Source organism: Aptenodytes patagonicus, chromosome 4 (genome assembly GCF_965638725.1).
Source record: "Aptenodytes patagonicus chromosome 4, bAptPat1.pri.cur, whole genome shotgun sequence".
Lineage (NCBI taxonomy): Eukaryota > Metazoa > Chordata > Aves > Sphenisciformes > Spheniscidae > Aptenodytes > Aptenodytes patagonicus.
In genome coordinates this window covers 72,373,739-72,395,451 of record NC_134952.1, presented here as the reverse complement: position 1 = coordinate 72,395,451, position 21,713 = coordinate 72,373,739, and the positions used below count along the sequence as shown (strand labels likewise).

General features: G+C 43.6%; 1 protein-coding gene across 7 annotated transcripts in view; it reads right to left on the bottom strand.

The window, feature by feature from the left end:
- Nucleotides 1-784: 784 nt before the first annotated feature.
- ELF2 (E74 like ETS transcription factor 2) overlaps nt 785-21,713 on the bottom strand; it is a 39,225-nt gene continuing 18,296 nt past the window's right edge. For 2 of the 7 annotated variants that reach the window (XM_076337204.1, XM_076337210.1), the window contains 6 exons: nt 11,283-11,396; nt 10,123-10,296; nt 8,124-8,210; nt 3,686-3,878; nt 2,929-3,282; nt 785-2,501 (listed from right to left, as the gene is read on the bottom strand). In XM_076337204.1, coding sequence (XP_076193319.1) covers nt 1,874-2,501; nt 2,929-3,282; nt 3,686-3,878; nt 8,124-8,210; nt 10,123-10,296; nt 11,283-11,396 — 1,550 coding nt within the window. In that variant the 3' untranslated portion in view covers nt 785-1,873. The other 5 variants (XM_076337207.1, XM_076337208.1, XM_076337209.1 and 2 more) reach the window with 5 other exon arrangements.

The window sequence follows — 21,713 nt, the reverse complement described above, 5'->3', positions numbered from 1 at the left end:
ATAACTTCAGTGCAATTATAAATGGAAAACCTATTTAGACACTTACTTCATTCAGAAAAAAAAAACATCTACCTAAAGTCATGTATTTGTGCTGAAGCCAAAATATTAACAGTTGGAAATGTCAATGGCAACAACATCAAAAGGACCAGCAGTATAACTTAGTATTTCTCTTTTTTCACAGTTTCTACCTACCGGTACTTTCAGCTTGCTTCTATGAGGTCGTCAGAGAGAGTAATACACTGGAGTAGCCAAGTCTGCTCATTTCTACCTTTCCTTTGCAGTGCAACCTTAGGAAATTAAGGTGCAGCTGAATGAAAAGTTAGGTAGTTCACAGAGCTCTAGAAGTTATTGATTCTCAGAGTCATTTAAGCAAACCCTGTCTTCTTTGCATTAAAACAACTGGGAGTGCGCACAAAGTTATCACCTGTCAGCTGGAGGGCAGTAACTTCTTAAGCTACCCAAGTTATTCCACAAGCACTCATGATTAGTCACAATGCAAGAACACTGCGTATGCTCACAGTCCTGAAAAAGCGTAAGAGAACCAGACCCCTGTCAGAAGTTACCTCACCAACTACCGCAAGCTTCACAGATATTTCAATGAAAAATATTTCAGTGTACTGTGTGAGAGAGTTGGTCAGCCGTTCGGAGTACCGGAGTAGTGAGGAGTTCCAAACTTCCACACTGTATCCACTATCTTAGGCTGAATGCCTGGAAGATTTCAAATAAGCAGAAAAGAAGGTTAATAGGTTGAAAGGAAAAAGTAAAAAATAAAAAGCAGACCAAACACCATTAAATTTTGTTTCTATATTTCAGTAAAACCTACTTGAATACACTTTGAAACAAGAGTACAACAAAATAGAATATACTTCAAATGTTGAATATACAAACTATTATAGTTCATTCTGAACACTGGTACTTCCCTCTTAACTTCAACTAAAAAAAAATTACAGGTTTAGAACTACCTGACAAAAGCTCATGCTGGGCGTGACCTTTCAAGTGACAGAGTAGAGCTGAAACTGAAATGTATGCACGGATGTCAAGGCTAAGTGAGAGACACAGGCATGTTACAGCAGAAGGCAGAAAGCCTGCTGCTATTTTGTCCACAATTAAGAAATTTAGACAGACTTTTAACTACCATACAAAATATGTTACATGTAATTCTATAACAATACTGTGCTAGGTACAAGATTTTTAAAAAATTTGTTTTAATAAAAAAGCTTTACACAAACAAGCCATTAGCTTATTTCAAGAAAGATAACTGAAAATCAGTCTAAGGCTTTCATTTTGAATCTGCTTAAGCTGTATGATACAAAAATCCCTCTAGGTCTCTGTCTTCTTTTAGAAGCTCTTTAATCTTCTCCTTTATTTCACATTCTACAATACCTAGTAGCAGAGTTTTTCACATAGCACCAGTTGAGTACTGTGGGCACACAGTAGTAATTGCTGGTATGCATATAAAATGCATCAAATTTGCCATTTGTAACAATGAGACTTTCCTCTCCCCCTGAAAACTAAAAACCAAGGCAAACCTCTCGCACAACTCTCTTTTAGTGTTCCAGGTCTTAGTGTAACTTGGTAACGGGTAACGTAGTGAACTGTTTGGTCCCTTTTCAGTCCCTTTCCTTCTCCATAGGTTCAGCTGTTTCCCAACTGGAAGAGGCAGTTTTTGTCAGCATATCAATGTGGTTCAATTCCCACTGAAACACGGGAAAATAATTTTTTTTTCCAGTACGTCTTCGACATATGCATGTTTATTAACATTTCAAAACTCTCCTTTCTGACTTGGTGATCGCATCCACTTCCCTCCCCCAATTATGTCAGTATATTCAAAACCATAACAGTCTAGAAGTCCATGCTGGAAGCAACCCATTCTTCATTTCTCACACGTTATGATTCCTTCTGTTTTCATTGTTACAGGAAGGGCAATAGCTGAGGGCGTGCTAACTACTACTACATGGGTCACAGTCTTGCTTCCATCTGCCGGCTTCTCTTCTTTTACCAGCTGCAGTGTTTTCACTTCACGTTCCTGTTTTAAAGCCGCTGTGTCTGATTTAGCTTCTGGACTTTTTATAACTGCACTAATCACCCTGGGAGGAGTCTGGCCAGACGCCTGCTGAGCAGGCACCGATAGTCTCATTACTGGTGTCCCATGAGCTATAGACACTGGGGTTAGTGCTCTAACAGCCAACGGGGTTCCCACAATGTTAATACTTCCTGACCCAGACAGGCCCGTTTTTGTTTGTAACTGACACTGTGTAAGTTGCGTGGCAGGGATCGTAATGATTTTGGCAGGCTGCATTGTGATTTTGTCTCCGTTTTCAGCAGAGGTTGGCATCACAGTAGGGATTGTCTGGATTACTACCTTTGGAGTTGTTGCTGTTGTTGGACTTGTGTTGGTTATTAATGGTGACCCTGTGTTTACTGACTGCACTGCCACGGTTGAGATTTTCTGTCCCAGAGAGGTCATTACAACAGGCACTTGCATTGCCACACGTACGGTCCTGCAAAATAAAGAAAGATGTGTGAAAAGAAACACAGGGCACCATTAGAGATGACAACAGGGCCAGACAAATCTAGGATTCACAGATTTTAATTGGGTCTTTTAAAAAAAACAAAACCAAAAAAACCACACCAAACCTTTTGCACATCTAGCAATAGGACGTTGAAAATTTAGCAGCATTCACATCTCTTTTCCCCTCCCTCTCTCTACATAATTTTAAAATATGCGCGAGGGCAAGCATATTGACAGTTGGCTCTAATCTCATAAACTAGACCTTCATAGTACTCTATCACGTTACACTGTTGCTTGCAAATCAGGAACAATTTCCAACATTTAAAACATAAAACAAAAAAACTGAAAGACAGCTTCCTAACCAAAAAATTGCTTGTCATTAGCAAATGACAAGCCCGAGCCACATTAATACTAACCTGGGAGCTGTTGTTGCTGGGACAGTAGTAGTGGTAGTTGAGGGACGAGATGACGACGTATCATGTGCTGGTGAGGCAATATTCACAACTCTGGTGACTGCTTTTTCTGTTCTGGTACAGCTTAACTGAGAGGAATTTTTTCCTCCGCGTGCAGAGGTTGCTGCTTTTAAAAGGTTTTCTGCAGATAAAGACACTCTTTCCAATGACTTTTCATCTGTAGGCATTGACAAATCTTCATTGCAGGACTCGCTTTTGTCATCATCTATGACAACTATATTTTTTGGCATCTCCTTAAACTGATATACAAGCCTCTGTCCCTCAACTTTTGCAAGGATTCCTCTTTGATAGTAATATCTGCAAGAAAAGTACAATTAAGTAGTAACCAACATAGTGACAGATTTTAAAGAAAACCTCATTCTACACTAACAAGAAAACCTGAAGTAACCACAATAAAAAAAACCTACAATGTGAGAAGGTATGGAAAGAAGCTGGCAGAGCATACTGGTAAAGTATCTGAAGGATGTAGCTGAAAAAAAATCTGACCTTTTAAATACGTACTTCAGGAATTAAATTGCAAATTAACTGGTAACATAAAAAGCAATAGGAACTGCAAGACTCTGATGCTTTTTAAACAGTTAAGTCAGCAAGAGGGCAAAGCTTTTAAGATTTCAGAACTGCTGTATTTCTAGAGGTAAATCTGATCTAAGAATCAGATTTAAAATTATAGAAGGTAACTTAAGGATATAAGAGGTTTTACCTCAGAGCTCTTCCCATAGTCTCATAATTCATATCAGGCTTGTTTTTGTGTTTTCCCCATAGTTTGGAGACAGCTTTCGAGTCCACAAGTTTAAAGATTCCCTTCTCTCGCTGAGTCCATTTAATATATCGAGGACAAGTATTTTTGTCCTGGAGAAGGTCCAGAAGAAACTCCCATAAGTATGTTGTATTTCCTATAATCAGAAAACATTTAAATATTAGAAACCCACTTTTAAGATAACAGAAAGTTCTCCATATATAGGTAACTCTGAATGACGTGCATTACAAGCAAATGTTACACAGAGGATGGTATGTAACCTGCACATATTTGTTCTGTTAAGTCTAGTAAAGCTTCCATAAATATTTACATTTTGAAATGAGCTAATCCAAGTGATCTGCTACATAGCATAGGAGCCTGTTCAATCCAGCACCCATTCTCAGTTCTTGAAAAGAAGTGTGGGAGGGCATTCCAAGTCACTACAACCTACAGCTGTTCAGCAGAGGAAGGACGAGAGCTCAGAATTTTCTTCTCATATTTGCTTAAACAGGGGATGGAAATGCCAGTGCGCTTTATGACACTGAAGGACAGGAGAACATAAATAAGTAATTTATAAAAGGCATACAACCTTCAGTAACAAACCACCTCAACTGTGTTAAGTTTGTAACACAACCTCCTGCCCAGGATCCGGGGCTCTCACACTGAACTGGTGACAGCCCCACGTTCTGACCCTTCCCAAATATACATTGCAGTGACCAACATCCTTCTAGGTGGAAAGCCAGTCTTGCTACAAGTATTCATATGGCATAAATCCCATGTACCTTTCTGTAATTAGGGAGATATAGAATGAAGTCAGCCTACAGAAGAAGAATTTAATGCACTTCTCAGGTATTCAAGAGGTGCACCACTTCCACTGGAGGAGCCCCAAGACGGGGTTTATGACAGTGACTATCAGGATGGCATAAAACATAACATGGGGGTTGTCTGCACCCTAACTATACCATTTGCATCTAGGAAAAGGGGAAGAGAAGCAGAAGAAAAGAAAACAGATCACATTCCAATTTGTAGAGCTGGAAAAGATGCCTCAAGTTATCTGAGAAGGGAGAATTAAGACAGAGCTACAAGAATAATAACCTCAGAACATTAATCCCAATTCTTCACTTGATCACGTTTCCAGGGGGTGATATGGGCCAAATAAAAATATATTAAAATTTTTTTTTTTGTGAAAAAAGGTCATTAATTCCTGAGACTTAGTGGCCCAGTGTAGCACTTGTTATGCCATGCTTAAGACAATTAAAATATATTAAGGCAGGTTAAAGACCACTGTTGCAGACTCCAAGAAGTTAGCTATCTTTGAAAAACCTCAAAGGGGGGCGGGGGGGGGGGGAATCATAGTTTCCGTCTTCTGGAAGGCCACCTCATAGACAGAGAATAAATGTATTTTGCCACATGCTCCAATAAACAGCAAGTACCTACTCAAGAGCTACCAAAATCCAGCTTCCACTGGATTTCAGAGACATCTGAATAGGACCTATATGAGGAAAGAGTCAACAAGAGAACTAGGAATCCTGAAATCATCCTAGATTTTAGGGAATTAGCCCCCTTTTTTTTTTTCCTTAGCTCCTCAGAAATAGAATTTCCGGGTCCACCACCAAATGCTGTAGGTCTGCAACAGGTTCTTTGCAAAAATGTAAGTAGGCTCCAGTATTAGGAAGTAAATAGGAACTTCAAGAGAAATCATTCCTGAAAGTGCCTAATTTTTCTGCAGGAACAGTGCTGCTGACTCAGCAGTTTTTTTCTTTTTCCTCATACTCTATATTGACCTAAATAACAATTTTTTTCCACAGGAGGACTATGCAATACCTGTACTACTCAGAAGCCATCTACTATTGCCAGTAAGACCCAGTGATACTTCAGGTGGGCTACTGCATCAGCTGTAGCTTCTATGCATTTAACACAAAAAGCTTATTTCAGAAATGTTTAATACAATTTTGAACCATTTTTAAACCCCTTCTCCTTAGAACCAGACTTTCCTAATACTAAGAATCCAAGCTTACAGATTCCTGAGGAAGAGAAAGACATGGCTGTAAAACGTATTATCTGAACAGGTATACATTCATGCCACTCTTAAGCATCCATAAGCCCAGCCTGGTAGACAAACATGTACTGCACCTTGCTAAGCCAGACAGAAGCCTTATTTAATAGCACACAGCTCTCATCTCCACGCCTGAAAGGTCTCATGCTAATTAGTATCATAAGCGGCCACTGAGCTAGACATTATTACTACCTATCTTAACTTCAATACAGAGTAGATTTTGCACAATGAAATAAATTTTTGTGGCTAGCCGATTCTTACAGCTGCCAGCTACTTAAGAATGTTAGCTGTCGTCTCAAAATGGAAGGATTAATGGCCAGAAAGTATGTGAATGATACAAGGCACTGTGTGTATCAACGAACTGTCGCATTGGTACCAGCATCTATGTGGAGAGGCTCAAAGCCAGTTTTGCTCCCTCCAACTGCCTACACTTCAAAAAAAGTATATATGCAAATGAAAAACAAAATATGGAAAGAGAAACCATGCCTAAACTGCCAATCCACTATGTGAGGACAAAAAAATACTACTATCTCACTTTAAGAAAAAATATTAAGAAGTCTCCAGTTCCTCCTGTATAATAAACTGAAGGGCACAATTAAATCAGATTTACAGCTGCTTCACTTTGCACCAGAAAGTATCAGGAATGCACAAAGGAAGGAGTACCTACATGGACAAGCAGCGATCCCCTTTCCAAATGTGCACAACCAGCTCTCCTCCTTCTCCATGACTTAACTCTGCTGACAGTACTGAGCTCTAGGAATAATTCCTGGTTTTCCAAAAACACACTGCATGTAAAATAGCCTATATTTGCAAGTAATTTTTTTAAAATAAATAACAAAAAAGAAATCCAGTAACAAAATATTTTGCAGGACATCAAGTTAGCCTACATTAAGAAAAATAAAATGTCTTTTATGCCAGTTGTAGTGTAAAATATGGAATGAGATACCTTGTGAGAACAAGAGACATAAGTAGATCGTTATGAGGGTTCACAGAAACAAAAGAAATTAAAAAACAAACACACACCAAAGCAGTACCATCTCCCACTTCATAAAACAAACAGCTATAGAGTAAAATCACCAGTACAGACAAAGACTAGAAGAGACAGAAATACAGGCCTCCTTTCTCAAAGTTATTTGTGCAGCAAACTAGGAACTGGGACACTTTACAAGTACTATTCAGATAATGGAAAGCTGTAATAGTGAAATCAGAATTAGAAAGAAAGCTAAGAAGGCTTTAAGAATACTAAAAAAACCCCAAAAATTAAACAAGATGTACTTTTAAGTACAGCAGATGCAAGATCTGTGATCTTCATTGAGGTACACTGCTACACCCAAATGCGAAGACAGCAACAGCGGCCACTGCAGGGAAGTTTAATTACTGTTTGCGCTGGTTTTCATGAGCTAACATCTGCACAACATCAGTCCCATTCTTCCTTGCCCTACTGACAAATGTGACGACTCAGGAGCTGTACCCAGATAAGGAATTATGTCAACAGCGGAGATCTTGCTTTCAAACAAATCCCAAAATAATAGTGGAGCTGACCCTTGCACACTCTTTCAGCTAGCATGCTGCCACTGAAAGTCACTTAACTTTGTTTCTCCTAGCCATAGCAACGTCTCCAAACAACTTTCAGTGCAGTAAGCGGGGAAGAGATCCACATTTTTCACCTGTAACCAGGGGAAGAGCTGATACATTGTACACCAACTCAAAGGTAACCTGTGAGCAAATGCCCGAGGCTGTCTCCCTGCTGGGTGAACAGCAGGGGCTTGGGGTCCCAAGAAAAGGGCCCGCTATTTATCAGGAGAAACATTAGGAAAGTATGACTCTCCTGCACAAAAGCCCTCACTCAACCAGTAAAGAAATACACCATCATTTCTTTTTCCCCTTAAGTCAAACTGAATCTATTAGTCAAGCAACATATTCCCACTGAAGTTTGTGAATCAACTAAGAAAACGTATTTTCAACCATCACCATTACAAACGCCCATAAGCTGCTTCTACTTGAGAACAAGCCTTTCAGCAGCAGCTTAACAAATTATGTGTCTAGCACTAAGTTAACACACAACACAACAGACAGAACAAGTCAATAAACACAAAGCAAAGCAAATGAAAAATCAGAAGGCCTATTAACTGCAGAGTGTGTTACAGGGCACTTCTAGAGCAGTTCCACACATCCTTGTGCTAGATATTGTACAAACAAATTTGAGGAGATCGAATAAAATTAAAACTCTAATGAAGTCAGTACAAACTCATCCACCAAACTTTTAAAGATCTGTGTATCTCCTGTGACAGACACAATAGATATACACGGCATAATTTTAAAGACTCAATAAATGGAAAAATATACCTTTGCCTTCTCTAGATTTCTTCTTTATACCTAGATCTGGAGACCCATCAGATATAGCCGATTGTTGGGTCTTCGGTTTACGGCCAGCTGCACATAAAACGTGGGGAGAAAAAAAAGTATTAATCATATGCAGAATAAAAGTATTTTATAGTTTGTCTTTGCTGAAAGAAGCAGTTCATGCATTTTTTCCCCCTGCCATTTCCTTGCTACAGGTATGGATAAACTTAAATTCTTCGATTACTACTACTGCACATCCAGTTTAATTCATCATTTGGTTGCTTATTTCATAGGCAGATTTAACTCTGGTTAAATGGCAGGTGAGGTAAGCACCAAATGTATAAAGTAAAACTTCAATTTATTTGCATTCTTTTAGTCCAGTGTCTGTTTTACTCTGAAATGTATTATTTCATCTTCTGCTTTGCTTTTGGTATTCTAGTATGAGCGTTGATCAAAGCATCAGTTTTCCTAAGAAATTTTACTACTGAAATCGTAAACGTTCATTTCCACCTTGCACCTCTCCGTTAAAAGCTATAGATAAAAGCTTCCACTCAGCATGCGAGTGGTGCCGCACGGGACTCACATATGGCAGAGCACTCCTCCTCCTCCCCTCTGCCTGCCCCTGCGAGGAGGCTCAGGAGGGGACTCCTCAGCAGGCAGCAGGCTTAGAGCTGCCTAGGTTCCTGTGCCAGGGAAATCGTCTCCCAGCAAGACCTGTGGCTTCTTCATCCTTTCACGCTTCAGTGACCTTTTTACTCAAGGTAAACAGGCCCAAGCAGGGAAGAGGATCATACCCCACGGCAGCAGGCTGTCAACAGTCCATGCTTCTGCCTTCAGTTAAAGGCAAGCAGCAACGATTAACTCTCCTACCTCGGGCACAAGAGCATTAATTTTGGCTGATGAACAATGTTCTTCATTAAACACTGAATTTCAAAAGGCATTAATTATGAAGACCAAAGTTATGGCTCTGTAACTATGGCTGAATGACCTTACACACTTAAGAACAGAGATTTGGACTCAGTAATAGGAAAAAAATATTTACAAAATAACCTTCATAAATTTCAGAACTTCCTGAGAACGGCCCTGTAACGCAATCTGCCCAGTAATGACCATGCAAACAGACAGTGGAATATAAAAGAAATAGTTTAAATCCAGGGTACTACCACAGCTACGGAAAAGCTTTAATCCTAATTTTCTTGCTTATGTAATTTACAGTAGAGTTACAGTTATCTGTTACGTGTGTTTTTATTAAATCTAAAAGTCACAGATCTTAGATTTATACCACTTTATCACTACATTGCATTTTTTTCCTCTAAATTACAAGTAAAATATTCCATCTTAGCATGTCTGGAAGCTCTAATAAAACAACATTCCTATAGTTATGTGAATTGTATCGATGCCTGTAAGAAAAATGCTAGACCAGAGAGAAACCTCACCAGGTGCCAACCTGTCATTTGGTAGCTGAATGCTACTGAACTCAAAACACTGTTCTGAGTATTTTCTCCTCCAAGACATGCCAATCAGACAAATAAGATACTTCTCTCACAAGGAAGATCTTGTACTGATTTTGTAAACTGATCTACAGTTTTGTAAGTTAGTATTTACCCTGCCGTTTCATTGGAAGAACCCCAAGTCTACCTGCTCTCCGAATATATCCATATTTCAGACACCAACCATTACCCACACAAGTCCTCTTTGAATCCTTCTCTACCCTTCCTCCACTTCGTAAACTGTGCTTAAAAAAAACACAACAAAGACATCATTTCCCTTTATGGCTTGGCAAAGCCCATTCTCTTGCTACTTTTTTTTCTTTTTTCTTGCTGCAGACTCATTTTCTAAGAACTCACATTTCAGACTCCAATCAGTCTGATTATATGAGCAGAGAAATCAGATCATCTAACCTACCTCCACCAGTATCAACTGCACCATCTGCAGCAGTGCACATCAGAAATAAATTTTGAGGTTGCTCCTACGAAGAGACATACCGAAGAGACATACATACCTTTTTTCTTTTTCATTGGTTCATGGATATCAGGGGAAGTTGGAACAGGAGATGCATCCATTGGTTCAGATTCCTCCGTTGATACCTCCACCACAGTTTCTGTGATCACGTCAGGTCTCATGGCCGCATGGATAAATTCTGGGGTTGACACACAAGGAGGGACAAAAACTTCCACTATGAGGGTGAAGGAAAGAAAAAAAAAAGGGTAGCTGATGAAGTTTTTACCTGATTATTTTAGTGTCTCTTACATGAAATTATTTTAAACAAGGCATATGCAATAGTATAGCAAGATTCTGCTCCAGCAACCTGTCACCTAGAAAATCAATCCGATTCCCAAAAACATGCACGCTTGCCAGTATTGTTAGGCGTAAGACAAGTATCACACCAATAATTCTTTAGAACTAAACTCAACTTTAAATGAAACAAATTAGAGCTTAATCTTTGATCCTTATTCCGATCTCCATTTCCTATTTTGTAGCTTTTGGGTTTCAGTTTGACCATTATTTCATCCAACATACATTAAGTAACTTCAGAAGGAACATCAAGTTAAAGTAATCACCAACATTAATTTTTGGTTTTTTAAACTAGTAACACTTTGCAACACAGCGTATTCAGATATGCTTTCTAAAATAGAAAACCAGATAAAAATACTTTTCCTTTAAAATAACTCTTTATTTTAGCAATTTAAAATGTCAAATTACAGAACCACAGAACGGTTGAGGTTAGAAGTCCTCTGGAGGACTTTGGAGGGCACCTGGTCCGACCCCCTGCTCAAGCAGGGCCACCTAGAACCGTGTCCAGACAGCTTTTGAATACCTCCAAGGAAGGAGACTCCACAGCCTCTCTGGGCAACCTGTGCCAGGGCTCGGTCACCCGCACAGTGAAAAATGTTCAGATGGAAAAGTTCATTTTAAATGTGTAGCTACTCAAGGATCTCTACCCAACAACCTCTCTCGGATAAATGATTTAATCTGTAAGTATGCTTGTTACAGGGTGGAGAAATCATGTAAAAACTCAAACAAATCAGTAGTTTTGAAATAAGCAAGCAAATGTTTTAAACAGCATACAGTTATCCACAGAAACAGCTTTCCCAATTTGCTTGTTTTACTAATTAGTGGAAGGAGAAACAGCTCACGGAGCAGAAACTGTGGCTGACGTACCAGGACTCCTGGCATCTCTCAGGCAGGTAGGAGACTCCATATGAAGCAAGGCCTCTGCAGCTTCAATTGTCTTATCTGTGCAGTGCACATTACTTCCATGAACTGATGCTTCCACTGTACAAGGATTAAAAAAAATTAATGAGAACAGATTACTTATAAAAGTCCACGTGTATCGCTGTACAATTGCACTACTCAATCTTAAACATGAAAATCCCAAAATTGTCAGGTGTCTTCACATTTTTTACACCTTCCTGTCAAGAGAAATGTTTAGGGAAGACATGAGACAGGCAGAACCAACACTGTCACTTCTTAGATTAGATTTCTGGTTCACAACCAAGCTCCTCATTTCTACGAGTTCAAGAGCTTACAGAAGCAGACTTCTGGGGTTTGTCTTCTGCCTTCAAGTTAATCAGAACAAACCAGGTTGTAATGAGGATGGTTACAAACTAACACAGCAGAGCAGGGAAGTAGTACCATCTCCAACTATTATCCCATTACAATCTAAAGATCACCTCTCTTCAGATTTTCAGTCTATTTGGATAAATAAATATATATATATTAAAAAAATGCAAGATTAGTTTGCAAAACAGATATACCCAGTTTCGTCTTCTGACATTAAAAATATCTGTGAGTTGAGTTTAGCAGGCTTAGTTGTTAAAAAACAAAACACAAAGCATAACAAACAGTATGCAGGGTTGTATTTTTAAGCGATAACTAAGGAAAGAAGGTAAAAATATCTCTTTCTTTCAAGTTCTGAAAGTTTATGAAAACTAAGTAATTAACAAAAAATAATTTAAAGTAACTTCAAGAAAGCACATTTAAGTTTGTTACAGCGCAGATCACAGCAACTTGAACACAGCAGCATCACTTAAAAAAACCCCAACTTATCAATTAAAACTACAATCCTATTCACGACCGGCTCTATATTCCTCACCCTTGCAAAGGTTTTTAAGAGCGGCGACTGCAGAACCACCTGTTGCACATCATCCGCACTCTCGCTAAGGTACGCCGTCTCTCTCCAGTTGCTCTTTCCATTTATGGCCATCTGCTCAAAGCTGAGCCGCTCCAGCGAGGCAGCCGGCAGCCCAGGAAATCTATCTTTAGCGTACGCAGGGTCACCTATCTCCAGCGTCAGAGAACTAAAGAGGATTCGGTAATAATTCTCTACGAGAACTTCAAGGCACCTATCCTGTTACTGAAAACGTCTAAGAAACAACTTGAGGTTCATTTAGTGAAAAGCAGGGAAAATACTGCTAGCATTGCTTCTGACTTAAGAAAACACTACATACACACACACTCATGCGGGCACACATGGGGGAAAAAAACTTTCCAGCACATTGCAGTTTATTTAAACGCAAGGATTAAAAACTTGAAAAACCTACTAGCCAGCAGACTAAACATATAAACCAGAAGCTGAAAGCGAATGAGATCTGGAAGACGCACAAATGCAAAACTCTGGGCGACTGAAACGTCTCGCTGAACCAGCCCGGCTGCCCACCCGCTGGCTGGCTGCTGGGATTCCCACCACAGCCCTCTCCTGGGATGCTATTTAGGGGGCTTTATCTTTTGGAATAGTAGATGCCTGATAAAGCTGGCATTCCACCACCGCGTCACCCCAGGCTGGGAACAATAAAAGCCTACCTCAGAGCACAGGAAAATCACGCTAAAGGAAAGGGTCCCTATTGCTCGCTCTGTCCCTTGGTTAATCAGTGGCAATCAGCAAGAGTTTTGCACCGCGAGCCCGTTTCCCCAGCTGCAGGTCCTGGGTGCTCCCCACGCCCAGGCAGCTGCTGTTTCGTTCCCAAGCAGCAGTTTTGGGGGTGGCCCAAGTCAGAGGCTGAACACCTGCACTGAAACCGAGTGGCCCTGCAGGAAACCCTCTACCTAAATATTTTTCTTTGTAAAGAGAACCTTCAGTTGCAGAGGAATTGATGACTAAGTTTCCCTTCATCTACCAGATAAAACTTTCCACTGATCATCAGAATACAGGAACAATATTCAGCTGGTCATTATAAATGTATCAATTCTATACCAATACTGAAATTAGAAAGTCCAAATCAGCATCTAATATATTATTATTCTAAAGCCTGAAAAAAGATTTAAAGCGGGTCAGCAAAGCTTTTCCACCAACCCCTCTCCCTCCCCTGCAGCAGAGAGCTGTACAATTTTCATTTCTGTTTCTGCTGGTTACCATTTTTGGGACAACTGGTTAACTTGCTATCAGGTTCAGTATACAAAGGACTTCTATAAAGAAACTCAAACAACAGTTGCCAAATGTCAGTTTAAGAGAGCACTGAATTAGCTTATTTAAGTCATCTCCTCCTAAATGCTTAAAAGCATACAAAATTTTCCTACTTTTGTATCCAAAGTATTTCCTATAGGGAACAGTTTAGATGCTGCACCACAAGTAAGAGGTACTTAGCAGAGAGCAGGAACAAGGCAAAAAGATAGCTGAAAGCCATCGTTGTACTTCTCCAGTATTACGGCATTCTACTGAGGAGCTAGAGTGGAGGGAAAGGAGACGCAACCCCCCCAGCATTAGGGACTAAAACTTCAGTATCATTAACAGCAGAGCGAAGGAGCCACCCAACCTCTGCCCTAAGAAACCCTTCCATTTCCAGTAAAAATAGCACTATCTACTCCTCAAAAGCCTCTGACATTTGAAAATACACACTTCACAAATTTTTCTGCAACGTGAGTTACTTAGGACTCCACTAAAATTGCCACCTAAAAAACATCAAGCAAAAAATAGTAACACTTCTGGCTTTGGCTGGAACAACACACATGCTGTCTGTCTATCATGACAGTTAACAAACTAACCTAACGCTGCCAAAAAGACTTCTATTAAAACACTTGCTAAAATGAGTGCTATTACGAAGTTTGAAGTCTTCTCAGCTAGCTACATTCTCCTTCAGCCAGACCATGGCTTTAGCCTCAGAAGCGTTTGTCTACCCAGTGAGCATTAGGAGTTTTCAGCTGTGTTCAGGTAATGTTATTGCGCCAACACATTCGGAAGAGAGAAGTGCAAATTTGTATCTCAACACAAATTTTACATAAAATGTCTTTCTGCCACGCTAGGAAATGTCTAATAGAAGACAGCAAGTCAGAGTGCTCGGTCAGGAGACGTGATACTAATGAAAAACACAGCTAGAAAACATATCCCAAAAAATGAAGTGGGGGAACAGGTTCTCTCAGAGAGGGAATGGACAAGGAAAAACCAGGCGGCTGTTCTTGCAGATGCCTAGATCAAGTGTCATCAACTAAACTATGCTTCTATCACAACACTTGGTAGCACTTCTCACAATAAAGACGGGGGGGAGGGGGAGGGGGAGGGGAAGCAAACTGAAGAAGTAGGATTCTGCAATAAAAAAAAAAAAACAACTTCACTCGAAAGCCATCACCACAGAAAATCACTGGCAGTTATTTACTGTGCAGTACCTTTCAGGCTCGTATAGCTTGTGCCATACAAACATACAGCATCACAGCAACCTTAATCTTCTCTCAGTACATCCAAGGTTGTGATGTACAAGCGCAGTATCACAGCAGGCAGAAAAACTTCTAACCAAAGAATGATGTGTATGACCCATTTCTTTAAAAGTGCCCGATTCACAAATTTTCTATTATATTTATACTATCAACTATGGTACCACTGTGCACCTACATAAGACTCCCAAAGCTAAAATAGACTGTGTATTGCTTGAGTAAACAACTTAAGATGTAGCTTTGTTACCTTATATACTCATCTCAGGAAGAATATCACTTGCCCAAATGAAACGAAGTAGTTTAAGCGGATGGAAGCAAATTTTCCAGACTTTGGTAACTGAGTAATGTGAGAACTGCGGTTTACCGATCTAGAACACGTCAGAGTTAACACCACCACTTCTCTCTCATTCTTTTAAACCAAATCTCATCTTACTGTTTTTATGAAGAAATCTAATGCTTTGGCACTTTATTTTCAAATAGTTCATTAAAAAAGTTTCTGGTCTGTTTTCAGAAAAGAACAATCCTCTTAGAAAATAATTTCAATTTTTTAAATGTAAACAGTTAACTAGGCTAGCTGATATCTATCTTCACTGTTGACCTAATGTCTTCTAGCTCCACTTTCTAAACAAATAGCATGTACAGTAGATTACTCAAGGCTCTCAACAGCTGTTACAAAATACCAAAATTGGTAATTAAGTCTGACAGGGCTGTACTTTAGCTTTACAGAAGAGAATACTGGCAACATATCCATTTTGTAACAATGCCCCCAGTTTTAACATAAAACAAGAGTAACAAAATGAATTAAAGCAAGCGATGAGAGGAAAAAAATGGACTGGAATTTTCAAAATGGTACTTTTTGAAACTGCAATATAGCTCCCCCCTCTTTATCTAAAGAGCTATCAATGTCTGCATTTACAAGGTCAACACTTAACTGTAGCACCTGATTTACAATAGCTTATCCTTTAATACCATCAGGCAACCAGAGCAATACTTTAATGACGAATTCACAATTCCAAGCATGGAACTCTGTCAAGAGTGACTACACATATGCTAACAGACCTCATTAAAGTTTATTGGCGCTCACATGCTTGTTTTATCTCAGCATTTAAAAGACCACAGTAAACAGCAGAGGAAGGTAGTAACAGTGCTTAACCCACATTTTAATTAAAAACAGTCGAATTGCCCGTACAGGTAATACCTGGAAATCTTTCTGTATGCAACACTTGACTGGAAAAGAAAGCATTTTCAGTTTACTGCTTGTTTTATGGCAGACATTTGTTCAGAAACTGAAGAACAAGTCCTTGTTCTTTTAGTATTTCCCTAAGCCTGGCTCTGTTCATTCGAAAGACTTTCAGCTGCATACAATTTAAGGATGATAGATACCCACTGCATACCGGCTATCAGACGAGAGCAATCATCCCAAAACACTTGCTTCCCTCTGAGCTGTATCTTATCAGCCCAATATTGAGAGAAATATTAGCTACAAAGCCAAAACATATCTTTGTGAAGTCATTTAGGAGTTGCTCTTACAACCTGCAATTAAGATAACCTTAAGCAGTAACAATTTTGGTCCAGCTTTCTTCCCACAGTTATCACTGAAGTTTTGTCAACGCTGAGACCAGCAGCCACAGGCAAAGGCAAGGCGTAATTAATATAATCCCTCAGGTTAAAGGGTTCCTCTCTTAAATCCACATGATACCATCTACATACATAAATAAGTAAACAGATATGGTATCCTGATAGTATGATGATGGGAAAACTAGACGTGCGTAGGTATCTGTATCCCTCACTGCAATGCAAATATCAAAAAAAAAAAGAATGAAGTTGGCTGGGCTAAGGACACCAGAAAGAGCAATACAAAGGTCATTTGTTATTTATCTAAGGGTTGGCTCACAAGCAATCTAGTCACAGTGACTTAAGAAGCTGTTGACACAACAATCAACTACTTAAATGTTCTCTATTCATCGACAATCAGAAATAAAAAACAACTAACTGAAATCTCCTGCAGTAGCGAGCCCTGCAGATATCGGAGACGTGTTCTGCTGGCAAAGCAAAGCTGTCTTCTCCGTCGTACGCAGGAGAGTGTCAAAGTGCTTATGACATGTTCCACTTCTGTTCTGCAGCAGAACAGCTCTTTTGGGGGGGGGGGGGGGGGGGTGGTGGTGTGTTTGTGTGTGTGTTTGGGGTTTGTTTCCCCCCCCTCCAAAAAACCCCGGGTGTTTCTCCACATTAAATTAAATAAGCCGTTACGAAGATCAGGCAACTTGCCCCCCTTTTAGAAAAGGGTATCTTAATACATTGGCAAATGACAGAGCATTTATCTTCAGCAGACCTTCATGCTCGTACAAACCTACCGCCATGTCAACCCAAAACCAGTATTAAGGTATGCTCTCAATTAGCTCCTGTCCAGGCACGAACCGCACAATTCACTACCTATAACCTGCACTGCCGCGTACGATTTCCAAGGACTACTTTCTAAAGTGGAGCCCCATGTTGTAAAGACAACAATAAAATCACTGCTGGTACGACTTCCGCGGAGAAGTGTTTGACATATTTGTGTTTGTGAGCAGCGTAGCCTCGCTCATGTTTTCTCCAGGGCTGTACCGCACTTAAAGGCAAATCCCGGGATCACCAGAGCGTCCCGCTGTTGCAACTGGCAGATTTAACAAAACCAAAAGAGGCCAAATCGCGCCTGGTTCCGGACACGGCTCCGACAAGGTGTCGGAGCTCAGGTAAACAGCCCTTGTCCCGGCAGCGGCCGGGGCTGGGCAGGGGGCTTCAGGACCCGATCGTGCGGAGGAGCGGCCAGGAGGTGCGCGGCACCTGCACGGGCCGGCGGCAGCGAACGGCATTCCCGCGCCTTGCCTCCCCCCCACCGCTCCGGCCGCGGGGCTGCCTGGAGAGCCCCGCTCCGGCACACCTTTCCCGCCTCCGCCGGCAGCGCGGGGTCGGGGCGGGATGGCGCTCCCGCCGCCCCGCCGGGGACGGAAGCCCTGTCCCCCCCTGCCCCCGTCCGCCGGAAGGGGCGGCCACGTGCGGCCCGGCGGCGGCGGCGCCCCTACTTCCGTGTTTACACTCCGCTTCCCTCCAATTCCGTGCGCGCCCCGTCAGCGCCGCGGGGAGCCGCCACTCCGGCGCCCGCCGCGCGCCCATTGGCAGCCGCCGCGCCCCGCCCCGTCCCGCCGCTCTCCGGCCGCCAACGGCGGCGGCCCCCATTGGCACGCGGCGGCCGCCACTCCCCTCGCGCTCGGGGGGCCCCGGGGGAACGCGCCGCTTCCGCTACGCAGCGCGCGTGGGGGAGGGGGCGCCGCCCCCCGCGCCGCTTCCCCCCCCCCCCCCCCCCCCCCCGCCGCACACGTGGGCCGCGGCCCCCGCCCGCGGGCGCCTCCTCCCGCCCCGCCGCCAGCGCAGAGTTTAAAAGGGCAGGGGGGGGCTAAGGGGGGCGGGGGGGACACACGGGTGCGCAGCGCCCGGGGAGGCCGGGCCGCGGCCCTGCGTGCGGTACGCGGCGGCGACGCTCGGCCTGCCCGCTCAGATAGCGTGGCGGCGGCGGGAGGAGGGCCGGGCCGGGGGAGGCGGGAGGACAACAATCTCGCACACTTCCTGGTTCTCGCCCCGGCCGCGCAAACCCCGCAAAACTCCTCCGCCCGCCCCGCCGCAACTTCCGCCGCGGTGGCGGCGGTAGCGGGGCCGCCCGCGCCAGGGGCAGGTGCCGCGGAGCGCCGCCGCCGGCCGCACGCCGGGCCGGCCGCTACCAAGGTGATCACTTCCTGATTGCCCTCCATTGCTTCCCCGCCCGCCGCCGGAGCGCGGCGTGCGCCGCGGCTTCCCCCCCCCACACACACACCTCCCCGCTCCGGCGCTCCCGCCGGCCCGGCGCCCCCGCCGGCGCGGCGCAGCTTACCGGCCCGGATGAGGAGGTCGAGCTGGTTTGTGGGCCCCTCATGCAGGGACGTCGCCATGTTTACGCTGCCGGAGCGGCTCCACATTGACCGGCGGGCGGGCGCGCGCCGGGCACGCGCGGGGGCCGGCGGCGGGGCGCGCTCCCGCGGGGCGGCGCGCAGGGCGGCGGGCAGGCGGGCGGCGCGGGCACCGCCACGGCGCGGCGGCGGGAGCGCTTCCTGCGAGGCGGCGCGGCGTACGCGATCCTTCCGCCGCCGGCCCCAGACAGGAAGTGCCGCGCCGGCACTCGCCGCCGCCGCAGCGCGGGGCCGCCCGCGGGCGGGGGAAGCCGCTGGGGCCCCGCCGGCCGCCCGCGCCCCGGGGCGCAGGTAGGTGGGGGCGCGGCAGGGCGCGGGCGGCACCTCCCCGCCTCCCCGCCCCGGCTCGAGAGGCGACCGGAGCCGGAGGCGGCAAGGACGCGCGAAAATCCGAGCGCAGCCCGTCCCGGCGCAGCCCCGAGCGGGGACCGCCGCCCCGCCGCCTTCCCCGCCGCCCCCGGCCGCTCGCAGCTACGTGCCCCGGTGACGCTCCCTGACCGCTGCACCCGGGGCCCCCCACGTACCGATAACGCCCCTTTTCAGGGCAGCGTCGCTCTCGGGATAAACCTGATGGTCCTCGCCGAGGCAACCATTAACACACGAACAAGTTTTCTCCTTGGCAAATTCCTGGGCTACCCACGCTGGTAATATTTCGCCAGAAAACTTCAGTCTTCCCTGAACGCAATTCACCTCGTCTCCTTGACAGTAGCAGAGCTGACTCCAAGGGAACACCTCAGATGCCTTTCCCAGTTAGCCAGGGGCCCCATCCTTCATCAAATCCAGCCCCTGAGCAGATTTGTGGGAAAAAGAGTTGCATTGCTTTCTTAATTAAAAAAACCCCCACCACCACCACCACTTCTTAGGGTTGTGAACCCCCCGCTTTAGCACCATAGCCTTCCCTGCCAGGCCCCTGGCACGCTGCAGCTGGATGGAAGGAACAGCCAGAGAAACGTGTTCTCCAAGCTTCCCCGCTGAGTCCCTGTGCTGCTTAACTCTCGGGGTAAAACTTCAGAGCTGCACACGAAGAGCAGCTATGCCAAGAAAAGCAAAGTATGTCCTACCTGGAGCTATGCATGGAGATCACGCATAGGAACTCCTTCGTTAATGCCACACACACCTGACTAGGCCTGTATGGTGAAGCCATTATTAGAAGGGTCAAGCAATCACTTATTGCCCAAAGAGACTTCCCTGTACACAACAGCTTCACAGCTCTATTAGAAAAAGGTGAAGGGCACCAGCTGCATCAATCTGACAATAAGGAATCTCTCTTCCCCTCTCAAGTTTTAGTAGTTCTAGGATCTAGATCACAAGCAAGAATTCAGAAACGTATTTCCCCAGCACAGAAATCACAAAACAGTATCCAGCATAAACCACCTCCAACTGGTATCCTCAGTGTCTCAAACTTTTGACAGATCATACTCCTACTGCAACTCTCAAGGCTTTTTAGGAATAAAATTTAATGACCATATTTATATACACAAATAAAGATACAGGCATTTTGTAGATTTCACTCATCTATTCCTGGCTGTAAGGAATTAAATCTGTCCATCATCTCCTCAGATAATGAACAAGACCTGCAAGCGAGGTCGTTCATTCTCACATTCAAGCCATGATACCTAAGGGTAGCTCCGCGCTAAAGTTTTGCCAGCCAAGCTCTTCCCAGCCAGATGCATGGACAAAAAAGGCACTCTCTAGCCAACTGTGACAGCAAAAAGCTCTCGCGCAGATACAGCTTTGCCAACGGCAGTGCTCCTGTCAGCTTGTGTTATTCAGAGAGGTGGAACAGCAGTGTTAACAAGAATTCCTTCTGTCAGCGTATTTCCACTAGGGGACTCTGCTGTATTCTCCAGCAGAAATTCTTCTAGTGGAGACAAGCCCAAGGACAAGTAAAGGCATTTTAAGAAGGCACACACTTAAATGTGCAATAAAACTTCATAGCCCTTCATTAAAATATCCTCAAATTGAAGTGGAAACCTCACGCGGTGTAGTTTAGCAACACCATAGATTCAGCTTGCAATACTGAATACTCACGTCACTTTGTCCCATGTACCTACTGTTGTTAAAAATCATAATTTACCCACGCTCCTCTTCAAGCAGTTAGGTCCGCAGCAATAAAATACAGTTTAAAATAGTTTGTCAGTTTAGATCCAGATCAAAAGGTGCATTGAGACATTAAATACCTTTGAAGATCCAGACCTGTGTCAATAGGAGCTCAGGTTCACATACTTTGGAAAAGATGCATTCGTAGTTTGTTGCCTTACTGTTCACTACATAATTCAGTGAGGACTGTTTACTGATTGCAACTTCCAGTCACAAACTGAAGTGTTTGACTCATATCCAAGTTGTTACCTCTACCCCCTATGGGTAGAATGAAGTTTTGCCTAAGATATGTAGACTCCTTGAATAAGTGCATTCAAGTAATCTGCGTGTGTAATTTTTGACAAACACCATGTGTCCGAAACGAATAAAAAAAGAATATAAAACATCAAGTTCTTGGTTTAATACCAGTTTTCTACGTGGCATTTATTTACTACTGCGAGCACAGACTTAGCACAGTGTTTGCCAGTTCACATGAAACAGACTCCAACAGCTGCATGCAGTATTCCGATTCCTCGCTCTCTCTGATCATACATAGGGAGAATACCCCTGGGTGCCCAAGGGATTCCAGTCAGTTGAAAAAAGGCCAAGCCTATGCACTTTCACGATTATAATGTAAGCAACTACAATACATCTGTGAAGCGATCGTCTTGACCTGTGCCCAACTTATTTATACAAGTATAGTATTAAAGCGTAACACTGTCTTTAAGGAGGAATGCGATTTTCCCCAGAAGTGCTGCAGTTCTGTCTGTTTAAACTATATGATTTTCAGTATTTTATGCTGAACACTAATTGATTTGTAATGCTAATAAAATTTTACTATTTCAGGGAAAAAAGACAGTCAATAGGGAAAAGAGTAAACATGCACTTA